The following is a 13636-nucleotide window of genomic DNA, read 5'->3' as shown; positions in this document are numbered from 1 at the left end:
TTATTTTCAGCTTTTTAATTTGTCCAATTACTTTTAGGCCCCTGAAATGAAGTGATTGTGTTAAAAAAGGCTTTAGTTCCTCACATTTTTATGCAATCTTTTTGTTCAACCCACTGAATTAAATCTGAAAGTCTGCAGTTCAAGTTGTTTCATTTAAAATTATTTGTGGTAATGTACAGAACCAAAATTAGAAAAAAGTTGTCTCTGTCCAAATATTTATGGGCCTAACTGTATATACAGTAAATATATATGTATCCCACTGTCTATGCTATTTATATTTTATTCTTGAATGTCATTAACTGGTGTCAATAAAGTAGGTATTGCATTAATATTCTACAATATACCTGTTGCCTACATAAGTGCAAGTATGTGTACTCCTTCTGTACAATTCTACAATTCTGCCAATAGTGCTTCAGGATTTTGTATTTTACTACAACCTATTCCTTAACAACCCTGTCCTATACAGGCTGCCACCTCAATTCAACCCTGCAGGATGTGCCACGTTTGGTCTAAATAACACATTGTGGCACTTAGTACAAAGGTGATGGATTGAACTAATATCACTGTCAATGAAAAGTGAAAATGGTTTACTTGTAAGTTTTTTCTGTAACAAAGAAAGAAAGCTGTGATGTTTTATTATTGCAGACCAACTTACAAAGAAAAATGATTGTGGTTAACGGGCCACTTGCTCAGTCTATTGTCCCAATAATCTTAAATGCTATCTGTGATACGGCTGTGAAGCAATATTAATAGTCTGCCTATCTCAGTGCTGTGAAGGCTTCTGCTTGTATTTCTGAACAAATCTTCTTGCCTTGTCCCTGGGAAACAATAGTTGCTGACTGTGCCTTCAGGAAAAGGACATCCGATTAATCATTGCTCCATGGTTATTACCCTAGGCATTGAACAAGGGCAGCCACATTCATCTTTTGAAACATTTGAACATGTGATATTCCATCCTCCAATGAAGCTTTATATCTCTTGCTCTAAAACAAGAGTTTGGGTTGTTAGCTAATATTTTGACTCTTCTTACCTACATATTTACAGTAAGTGATAATAAATATGCAGTATTGTATATTCTGATTGTAAAACTAACGTTAACCTAAAACAAACTGGACACGTTATGGCATAATTTATTTCTGCATTAAACTAGCCACTTGCCCACCATATTATTTAAAAGCTTTACTGAACTTTACTGAATTGGGCTATTTTCTCAGTATTAGAGTTACAAAACTTCTTTAAAAGACAGCTCAGAATTCTTAAAGGCACACTGCTGTAACAGGAACTGGATATAAGCAATGATCAGACAGGTTGACAAAACACTAGAAAGCGCTGGGTGTCATGCAGAATATTTACTATTTAAACCTTTTTAGCCTCAATGTACTTGCTCTCAAAATATTTGAAATCGATCAGTAATTTGAAATAGTTAACCCTGTAAATCTTAGGATTATCTTTAAATTTTACAAACAGTTTAGTTTGCAGTCATTCTTTGAGTACAATGCTGCTTCAGAAAGCCTGCGGTGCCAACAGGTTCAATGAGGTCTGGTACTTTCACAATAATTATTTTCCAATAAAAGCTTTGCCCTTGGCTTTTTACTGAGTTTTTATGGATGATCACACGGTGGGCTATCCCTGTACTCCATCCATCTCAGCCCAAGTGTGGTGAGTGAGTGATCATTCTGGTTTACATACAGCTTACCTGTACAGCATCACTACAGAATACATTCCCTAAGCAGCCATTTTTAGAAGTTATGTATAAGTAGATAGGGTTAGTTTTATTTCAAAGGAAGTAACATAAAAACCTAACTATTATTCAGGTATGTTTTGAAAAACTATAAACTTATTTTTAGAGTCTAAAATCTGTCTTTATATGAACTTCTTTATTCCCCTGAACAGCAGATTGGAATGTCATATTAAGGGTCCCTATTGATCTGCACAGTACTGTCCATAACAGTGCGAACAAGTTTATATAAAGAAAAAACAGGGAAGACCTTAACAGTGTGTTGATGTGTGTTCATTGCCCAATCGGAAAGGTAAGTTAGGCTAGTGACCACGTTTTCATACTTAAATGTGGTCCTGACCTATTTTCTTAAAGCACCACAATGAACTAAGTTAGGTGTAAAAGGGCTTAAAGTGTATTTTTCAATACAACTGGAAAAAGTACCTGAATGTCTTTAAATAACAACCTCCTCAAATGGACCTGTCTAAATAACACTGGAAACTTTCTGATCGGAAGAGAAAACAGATTGACAACCTCACTGATGTGCTGTAGTTCCTTACTTTTCCAATCACAGACTAAGGCTGATCCTAGACTAGGCCATATAGTTTAAAGTATACTTTATTCTGCAGAGTGGTATTGAACATTCACAGAACTTGTTGACCAAATAAAAAACTACAAATCCTGTGGCGGGTTAGAAAGGTATTTATACTTCATACTACATACTATATTTACAATTATGTAGTTAGCTGTTTGCCTAGAGTTCAGCTTTAACTATTTTGGAGTTGATATTATTGATTTGAAAATACTTAAAAATGGTGGGAAAGTTCAGGTATACATTATGCATTAAAGCTGCAAATAAAGCAATTTTCCTGGAGTTCATCTTTAAGTGAATTTCAACTAGAAGTATCCGATTAATGCATACATAGGTAGCCTAATGATAAATGGTCTGATATTTAAAAGTCTAGAGAAAAGATTCATATTCTTGGCAGTTGGCTGAAGTGTTGTATTATCTCACCCTAGTAGGTTGACATAAGCAGCATAATTAACTTGTGTTCCCTTATTGTGCAAACTGATTCACACCTTTTCTATATGAAAGCAAATCATTATAGAACATTCTGTAACCACTACAATCTAAAGAACAAGTAACAATTTGCTCAAGCATTTTTTCAGTGCTAGTACTATAATTAAATAAAATGTCAACTTTTTTCTCTTCATATCTTCAGTGCAATAACAAATTATTTTTATACAGGTTATACTTTTTCTAAACAACTACAGATAATAATAGTTTCAAGATTTTAAATTAAAGGTCAGTGTTTCTATTTAAAGTGAACATTACTTAAGTCCTAAGCTTAAGTCCTAAGACTTGGTGGTTTCAGTGTGCTGTCTTAACACATACGGGTTAAAACACAAGTCCTGTGTTAACATGCACTGAATTAAGGGAGAACTTTTTTTTTTTAAATAGGCTGCCAAAGCGCAGGAACAAACAAATGAAATAATGAATGGCACAGTAATGCAAGTAACATGAATTGTAATAATGTGTTTTACCTTAAGGCACCACAAAGCAATAGTATAATTTAGCCCTAAAGAATACCTGTCAATTAAATATGGAGGCTGGCAATTGTATCTATTACTTGAATACTTGACTCACTGAATACTTGAAGTGAACACAATGAAGTCGGAACTGTGATGACAGTATAAATTACTGTTTGTCAACTGGAGATCCTCCAAAGATTGCTACTCCTTGAGCAATGAGCAATTTTTGCCTCTTAGGTAAGTTCAAGTGACACCAATGATCTTTTTGGTTATCTGTAAGGGACATTTTCCCACTGGCCAGCAATTCAGAAGGAATTCATAGTATTTATAGCAGGGGTTCCCTAAAGACCTGTACATTATTTCAAGGGTTCCCCCATGTAAAAAGGATTAAGGAAGGCTGATATACATATTTAGAACAACAGAAGGGCCAATGTACCTAAGCTTTTCAGAAGGGAATGCTGCACTTGGCTCTCCTTGGTGACCAGCACATGTATCGATATGTAAGGGTAAATATTCACACATTTTTAGATGATTTGACCATGTGTTTAATTTTGACACATGTAGCCAGCACTGAAGGGAACCTGGAGCAGAGTTTTGTTCAAGGGAAGTATATCGAGCCTAGTATTTGCCTTCGTTAATCAATCTCAGCAAGGCTGTTGGTTTGTGTTATTATTTGAGACCAAGACCACATAAAGACTTATATAGGCTTATTTAAAAAGACATTATAACTGCAATAACATCTAAAGAGACCAAACAGAAAATCTGTTTACTGTAGTCAGGTAACATAAAAAGACAGTGATCTTAAAAAAGTAAATATTCAATTCAATATTGGAGAAACAACTTGGTGAAAGCAACCAGTGAACCGCTAATACAATACAGCACTTGTGCTAAAACAAACATGAGATTAAAATGTATCTAAAGCCCAATGTAAAGGAAGTAAAGGAAGCTTAGGATGCCTGTCAAAGCCTAACCGTTGTCCATGTCCCCATCACTGCCGGGAGGGATAAACCCTCTCACTTCATCTTGGGTATATCTTCCAATAGGTACATGTGTTCTGGTGACAAGTGTCTAAGACATGAAGATTTTTCTTGGTTTAAAAAAAGATCACTTCCCATTATTTGAAAATATCCCTAGTGGCATACAGACTTAAATGACAAGAGGTTCATCGTTTCTCTACTCTGTCTAAAACGTATTTAAGTAGAGTTTTAGCTTCCACTTTGGTCAGACAACATAAGGCACCTCACAAGGTTATTGTGCTTCCTCTCTGCATTTTTAACATGTAGGTGCTTACTACATGGTCAATCACAACCCATCTTTTTTTACATCAGGATATTTGTATGAGAAAGCTATCAGGAAGCCTACAATTGTCATGACGGGAAAGACATCTAAAAACCTGATGAACAAAAAAATGTCTGGGGTGGACAGGTGCGAAATGGTTATTCTTGAATGAAAATGTAAACCACTGAGCAGGAAGAATGTGCTATCTCTATATAAAGTCAACATTTCATTTTTAAAGTCAAATGGAATATAGCTTTAAATTTTCGATGCTCGAAGTGCAGATGTATGCGTTAATTTATCAGTATAAAATTTGCAGTGCATGAGTAGTGTAATGGTTTTCAAATGACATTGCATTTAGGCATATACTTTAATCTGTAATTACTGAGGCTTTTAATTATAATATATGAAGTCATTCATGACCTTGTAGTCATACCAAAGATATATATTACCACCGACACATACTTAAGTTCCGCTAATTATACAACATACTAGAATGCAGTCACATGTATACTTTTGGTTGACCAGCAGATGTCATTATTGTTTGACCCCATTGAGAGACTACTGGCGACATGGAGAGGATATTAAAATCTAATATTTAGGTGCTTTAGCATATGTGAGCATGAGAAAATGATATTTTTTATGCACTATATATATAGAAACAATATGCTTGCTAGCACACAAATGACGAATAGAGGTGTCTGGAAATGTATAGAAATTTGTAGACAATCTAGTTTTTTTTTTTCCAACCAAAATTAGAAGAATTATTTAGAAAAATGCAAAAAACACCAAAAGGATTTTTTCCTCATTCCGGTAATTAAAAAAAAAAACCTACACCACTCTTATGATCATGTGAATAGAAAAAATACAATTATTTTTTTTTAAATTATGAATAAAATAGACGCAGGTACCTAGCAGTTGATCTCATTTACTTTGGTAGCACAGGCCTTCCTTAGAATGTGATTGCATTATTAGTGTAAATTAGCTTGTTCATGGACCAGAGAATAATGATCATGAAGCAGGGAGTTGGAAGCAATACGCTTAATTTAAGGATACGACTGAATGAGTGCAGAGTTTGGCATATAAGTAATAAAAAAAAATGAACATTAGAAGTCTTCATAGAATGACGGCTTGTATTGTAGTGCATGGACAAGGGATATTGCAATCAACATTTTATAATAACCTAGCAACTGAAGCCGTGGTTAATGTAATTGATTTACAACACACTTAAAAGCTTTCTGGGCTGACATTTAACATCACAGGTTTTAAATATTGCAGACAATAACTACTATGTAATTCAGGTTAAAGCATGACAAGAGTATATTATGTGACCCTTTCAATAAAAAAAACCTGGCTTACAAAATACATTAAATAATACACTGACAAATGAACTATATAGATATAATATAGACAAGGAAAAGTGTAGTATGGCTGTAATGCCCAGCATGCACTTAATATAAATATAATCTTTTTTTATATAATTTTCATAGGTAGAAACAGAAGGACCTGTTAGAGTAATGACAGCTTGTGTGACATGCATTCAAAATATGAATCAGCAGACACCAGTTACTGGCATACAAGTGCATATTATCCTGTAGAACTTTAGAATTCAATGGCTTGCCTGCCTGATTATGTGTTTGCTGCATTCTTCACTTTCAATATGTATGAAAGTTAAGGTGTCTTCCTTTATGATTTTACTTTTTAAATGTTGCTTTGCTTATTTGTTGTTTGTAAAAAAATCTGTCTAATCAATTGTTGTAATGTATTCATCTATCTATCCATTTGGCATTTGAATAACTGTTGGATCAATCTGACAATTATGGTCAGGCTAACTGATAGGTTGATTCCACTAATATGTATGAATATTAACAATGACATTTACCAATAAAAGATACTGTCCCCAGAGTAAAAAAAAATTCAAAAAACAAAAAGCTAGACAAGTTTTCATTTTAAATGTGGATTCATTATTAATGAGACCTGATTGGCTCTAAATGTTATCAGTAAAGGGCCACCTTGTGACTTAATATAAGGAGAATACTATTAACTGGCAAATTGACATTTAGGAAATAAAAGAAAAAAATTAAATAAGATAGGGAATATTGTTTTCATAGTGTTATAACATTGTGTATTTATGTGCATAAAAAACAGTATGCAACGTCCATTTCAATGGGTTGGCTCACTTTAATAAATGAATTATAGGAATATAAAATTCACATGTAAATAAATGCAGCTCTGTATTCATTAACACATATTGAAATGTCTTCTTTTTTAAGTACCTGATTTTGACATTGTATCAGCCTCCCGGATCAGACTGGGAGAGAGAAAAAGCAGCACTAAGGAGCTTAGTCAGTAGTGCTGCAGTGCCCGCTTGCAATGAACATGATGATATAATAATAAGCAGCACATTAGTGTTTATTTTTCACTGTCCAATAAACAGCTGAGGTAGGGACTAGAAAGTGTCAGTATACCAAAGGTTTTTTCTGTATGATAGGCTCGAAATAAAACATAAATATTTGTGCGTTATTGTGAAAGCTTTCAAGAAAAATTAAAACACTCGGAGAACATTTCAGCAGCTTGGACTTCCTATTTCCTGGTGGCAACAATCTGCATGCTCAGATTCCCTCTAAAGTGTTGCCACCTATCTGAATAAAGCTTAACAAAGACAAATAGTATTATTATTATTATCTGATAAACACAAAAAACTTCTACTTCTGACACCGCTGTCACTGTGACCTTTAGTAAACAACTGAATCATGTGTATTATATAAGTATTTCATTTATATCTAGAATAAATGTGAAATTCACAAATGTGGCTTTCGGTGGAAGGTAAATGGCCTAATGTCTAGGACGTACCACCCTTCTGTTTCCTTTTATCTGTGCCATCCCTACAGAAATCTGTGAGAAATGTCACATTCATAATCAGAGATTATGGGAGGGCAACCTAATTTAGAAAAGTAAAATGCTTGGGAAAAAGGATTAGCAATGTTTGCATGCAACATGCTATAACCAAAGCCATACAGAGGTATTACCTTTTAAATATGTAATCATTTACTCCATGATTAGATGCAATTATACATTTGATACATAACATAATGAGCTATAATTATTAAGTCCTTCGACAATGACAATGGTTACAGTTTTATCCCTAGATACAATTTGTTCAAACACAGTTTACAGTTTCAAACAGAAATTAACTGTCAGCAAGGATCACATGAGATGACACCTTTCAGTCTGTATTCTAAAATACCTGACCCCTGAATACCTGGTAGCAAATAAATAATTCCAGGAGCATTGCAGGGCCGTGTCCTTGAAGCCTGGGGACACAAACTAACTATGGCAGATTGGATTTGCTTCTGTGTTTGGCATGGTCACAAAAAAATGAAACCAGGACAACTAGCAGGATCACCAGGAATTTTGCAGAGATAGAAGGAATTTTTAAGGCAATTTTTTCATAAAACCATTGAAATTTACAAACGCATATGTAATGTATTGATAATTTTAAAGTTAGCATTCACTTTAAAGAAAAAAAAATATTAAGTAAAACGTTATAAAGTGAAACATTAAAATGGTATTGAATTCTTTTAGCACTAGAGTTTCTACCCAGAATTATTAAAACTAATAATGTCTTTGCATGGAGGTGTTTTACAAAACTTGATAATGTGCCTGATAACTATGGTTCTAAGAAAGGAAATGAGATTAGGTTTATCTAAATTATTTATTCTAAATCTAAGTCTATTTTTAAAATAGTGGGCATTCTAAATTGCTGTATCAAGGAGACACTCCGGAAGCTGTGCCCAAAAAAGTCGGCATAGAACAAGTACTAGTTGCCAGTGTTGCCTGTGGTCCTACTATAGTAGATCTTTCTCCATATATTACAAACCATGCCTTGTTCTACACTGTGTCTGTTTGTGGAGGTGGCAATATTGGCTGGGGAACAACTCTGCTTTCTCATCTCAAAGTATCAAGCAAGCAGAACAGTGAGAAGAACAACAAGGATATTGCAGAATCTCACTTAATCTCTTGGGACAAGAAGTCATAGACAGCAAAGCCTTAAATTTACACAGCAGATACTCAGCCATGAGGCTGTAGCCACCGAATGCCTTAGAACTCTCTTCTACGGGAAGTGCACTGCCAAATTCAGGAGGAATGCCAGATAAAAAGTAAATTTTGCAAAGCACTGCTGAGACATAAATTACTTTTCTGGATATTCTCCTTAACATCAAATCAAATCCTCACTTTCCAAGTTCAGCAAATCAAAGCTACACTATGTATGTGTTGCAAAGTTTCATTCATGGAGATTTTATCAATAATAGCACTTTCTGTTTCAGGCTGACAAAACAAATTTTTATTTCTTCTTTCTGCACCTCTAAAAGTTACCCCTAACGTTACCCCTAAACCACACTAGAGCAACACATCACTTTGATTTCTGCAGAAGCTGCAAGAACTTACTTAAAACAAGCAAAGGCTGCAAAAAAAGGAGAGTTTGTAAGATAGTTTGAAAAAACTATAAAAACTATAATAAAGGTGAAAGATTTTAGAAAATATAAACAAAAGATGTTTAACTGCTTTAAGATTTAGAATGATGATAAGTATTTGTGATTGCATTGTGATCATTTAAATTTGTTTTTCAGGGTAGATTTAAAAGCATGTACATATCTGTCCTGATAAATTTGTAAATGCTCCATCCTTGTTCATTTAAAATGATGGGAGGCATGGTATTCCTCTTCTAACCTTTCTGCCCCAAGAAAGGCTAATCACATAGTAACCTGTAATTTAGCTCCCTATAGTGGTTTCATTCCATCACTCGGCTAGTGTGCCGGCATCCTCTAACAAATGTTATGCATGACAGGGCAATGCCGGCTGAATTAGGGTTGAAGATAATTGGCTAGAATTCCCTAGTGGGAATCTGCTGCACCTGAGCCTGTGCCTCTGTGAGATTCCCTAGAAATCAATTGAGTGAGGCATGAGGAACCATTTTCAATGGATTGATGATCTAGAGCCATAAAAAAAAGAATGCAGCCATGAAATAAGAACACAAAGGATGTGGCAATAAAACATAAAAAGGGGAGTGAAAGAATAAAGCTGTGTAGCTTAATCAATATTGTGCAATGGGCCATTAATCACTGTGAGAATATCTTTTATGGTGATGCATTAAGCTTGTCTGTTAAATCCTTAAATTGAGAAATCTGTCTCACTAACAATACTGGAAGGTGAGAAAAAATAGCAAGGCAAACTAAAAAGTGCAAACAATAGAAAGAAAACCAGAGAAAAGAATTGCCATTGTTCTTCATCAACAGTGTTTACTAATGAAAGCTACCTTGCATGTACTAATAATTACACTACATTCTAGAAGAAGCACAATTCTTAATTTCTCACTGTGGTTGTCGGAGAGATTTTTTTCCCTTACTATCCTAGAAAAAGACAATAGGAAGTGGAAGGAAATCACCTTAAAGTGAAGGTAAAACCCTTGGATAGTTTGGGCAAAAACACATGTCCCAGTTGGGAGGTTCTACTTACAACTGATTTTCGATCCAATAAAATTGCTGAATGTGAAGGTAATCCAAAGTAAAATCCAAAGTAAGATTTTCTTCTCTGTGATTAGTTATAACGTGACAGGGTGTGTTGGTAAATTTTGATCCACATATTTACTATGTGCTGTAATGTGCTTTTACCCAGGTTCATTGATGAAAGTGTATCTTTTCCAGCCTTAAAGAGCCTTATTAAATCCGGCCCACTGAGCCAGCTGTGCTGTCCTTTTGACATTTAATCCAAGTATTAAAATAGATGCAAAAATTCATCATTTACTCACAAGCAACTTTTTTTTTAACCTTTATTCCACCGTTTAAAAACAGACCCATAGAGATTCCATTCTTATGCTACAATCTTACTAATTTTACCCAACTTTCCCAGCAACAAAAACCTCAATATACCTCCATCATTTCAACTTCATTTTAAACTACGCATTTTCATTTATTTATGTTCTATTTAGATTTTATAATAATATTTCCACTTCACAAATTGTATTCTTCTTTCTTACTAAAGTAATCAATAAAACATGCAGAGCCTTAACCAACAGGGTAATTAGTAATCCCATTGGGTATACTATAAAGTTCTTATAGTACTAAAAATTGCATTTTCTTGTGCCCAAAATTGCCCCAAATATAAATAATTGTAAAAAACATAATTCCTTCTTACCTTCCCCAATCCAGGAGTGTCTTTTACTTTGTTGACTGCCCTTAGAAGACATGGTGGTGCAGGTGGAGGACAAGTTTGTAGAATACCACAGAAGTTGGTTGAGAAAAGTGGAGGCTCCGACACTAATGAGGGTGTTGTCCTCTGCTTCTTCTTTTTGGAGGACAGATTTAATTTCTGAGCTGCCCTGTAAGAACCCAAATTTAATATTACAAACAAGTTTCCATTACTTTCCAAGTTATTTCAATAAAAAAAAAACACATTAAAAACAACAACACAACACACATCCTAAAACATTTAGCTACTAAGGAGATTCTTGATACACTCAAATATATTTCAGCATTATAAACACACATACCAACATCATTGAGCTACTAAAAAACTTCTCAATAAGTTAAGAAAAAGACTAAGAAAAAAACAAGCTGCATAATATAGAACCAAGAAGCATTTTGTGATTCCAAGACAGGATTAACCTTTGTTATGGCATTTAAAATATGATATCTACAAATCAACGTTTGCAGTTTATAACAAGTGTTCCACGGTTGTATGCAAGCCAGCTACCAATTTCATCCATTTAAATATACTGTGAAGGAAATATCACCAGTTTAACCTTTGTATATAGAAGCTTGCTGTTCAGCTTCAAGAAAGAATGAAGCAAAGAATTCATAATTATTTAATAAAGCAGTGAAAGGAGCCAGGATAAAGTAGAAACCCAAGTAACTAGAAATAATCTTTTTAACAGGTGATTTTTTGGGATTTTGTTGATGCAACAATTGAAAGTTTAACAAAGAAATTGTTTTAATTGATTTTATTCTCAAAAAAGTCCCAAGAGCCTCACCATGAGGAATTAATACAACCAAGGTTTCTGTTATATTGTTAACAATATAGATGTGACATCGATTTTAATTCTTGGGCACTACCAAACTATAAGCTTGATTGTAGTAACCTTGTTGTTGCACTTATGGCAAATGTTTGCCTTAGAGAAAATTATTCCTAAGAGATAAAATGTATTTTATGCATAATTTTGACTAGTGCCCCAGTGAATCCATAATTGAGAGTAGTCATCAAGCTGCTTAATCAGTTTGAGTGCTTACTGAAGGGGAGCTGGAGTCATTGAGGTACAAAAGAATATCATTATTGTGTACAGATTGATCCTCTCCATTTACCTAACCTCTAGTCTTTGAAATGTTGGGACTCCCAGATTCCTATAGGTAAAAGTTTTATTACTAGGGTCAATAAGGGGTTGCGAAGGGAGGACAACCCTGTCTGGTATCCTGTTGGGGGGAGGGGGATTCAAAACATTTTCATTCATTTTACCTTCGCTCCCGGTCTTACATATAGGTACCTTGCCCATTTAGTAAAAGTATCTTCACCTCAATTTTCTTAAGCAGGTGTGCCCAACATCAGAGTGCCTATTCACTTTAATGAAGGGTCTTTTCTGAATCCAAGCAGTTCTGCATAAGTACAGCTGATAACACCAGTTCCCTTCCCAGATTGTTGGATGGATTGTTCATGAAAGATTTGTTTTCTTTTAAATACTTTATTGAAGAGGCAGCAATAATATTTACTAGTGTCCATATTTATTCAAGAGACTTATACATCACCATGTTACATCAAGTTTCAAAACTCAGTGAAATGATCCCTAAACCATTCTAATCATGTTACACGATCTATTACAATTTTATTCTGTATATTGTTATATCTTTTATTATGTATAAAGACAAACCTAATCTCACTATGTAATTGCTATTTAAAATATGTTACCTAGTATGTGTATGCAGAAGTAAAATAAAACAAGTTTTCGATATGATGAGTATCTGGTGCGGCAATGGATTCACAAAACATGTAAACTAGCCAAAATGCAATTATTTTCTGCTAAAAACACTTACCCAACATATCACCTAAACCGAAGTTATTAGTTAATTAAGCCATATTAAACTGGACATTTTCTGTATCGTTAAAAACATTTCACCACTGAACCAAAGTCACTCCCTTTACATTACAGTCAGGAACATACATTGGCATTTATAGCTACATGGGTAACTTCATAAACCTAATCTAATGACCACAGTGTCATAAAATGTGTCATGATATATGTTGATGATAGAAAACCTAAAGGTGAATTTGAAAGTTTACCCACATGGATTTATTACTTGGGGTATTTTCCTGACACACTTGGACTAAGTAAGCATGACAAAAGGTTGGTAACAATAAAAAAACATGTCCTGTTGATTATGACTAAATATTAGTTATATCATCATCTGGAAAAATCAAAATATTTACACAGAATAAAGATTTTGTTCTCGAGTCCTGAGAATTATTGATCTGAGCTTTTGCTCAGATACAATACTCCAGTGTCTTTAGGACTAAAACCATATCAGTAAGTTTCCCTATGGGTGGTTTTAGGTTTCATATTCAAAGTTCTTTTGAAAAAAACAAATTTACTATTATTCCTAGGTAACCCAATAATAACAAATACCACTTTGCATCTTTGACTTGCTGAACAAGACCATACGCTCCTCTGGGGCTGGGTTTTACACTGGTTATACTAGTAATTAAAAAAACCTAAATGTGCAAACAAAGGAGTCAGGAGATCTTGTCACGTATGATTAGGGCCTACATACAATCCTATACATTTATATTCAAGAATCTTTATAACAAGAACTACTGTTGGGCCATATTTTCACATTACAACAGTTTAATGTACAAATATTAGATCAGTACCAATGTCATGAACACAATTGAGTCAATTTGAAAACAAGCTTGAACAAAAGCAGAGCTCAGTATTCTCACAAGATTCCAATGGTTTTCGCAATTTTTGAAGCTAAACAAAGCATCCAGAATATCATACACAAAATTAACTAAAATGCTCTAGTGAATAGAATTCAGACTGGTATCATCAGGATAATGTAAGACAAA

General features: G+C 34.2%; 1 protein-coding gene across 1 annotated transcript in view; it reads right to left on the bottom strand.

Moving 5' to 3' along the window:
* KIF26B (kinesin family member 26B) overlaps positions 1 to 13636 on the bottom strand; it is a 215765-nt gene that overhangs the window by 78999 nt on the left and 123130 nt on the right. Inside the window, exon 5 of the mRNA XM_072409327.1 lies at positions 10721 to 10904. Coding sequence (XP_072265428.1) covers positions 10721 to 10904 — 184 coding nt within the window. The remainder of the gene's footprint in view (positions 1 to 10720; positions 10905 to 13636) is intronic.

This window comes from Pyxicephalus adspersus, chromosome 4 (assembly GCF_032062135.1).
Source record: "Pyxicephalus adspersus chromosome 4, UCB_Pads_2.0, whole genome shotgun sequence".
Taxonomy (NCBI): Eukaryota; Metazoa; Chordata; class Amphibia; order Anura; family Pyxicephalidae; genus Pyxicephalus; species Pyxicephalus adspersus.
This window is presented reverse-complemented; position numbering and strand designations above follow the sequence as displayed.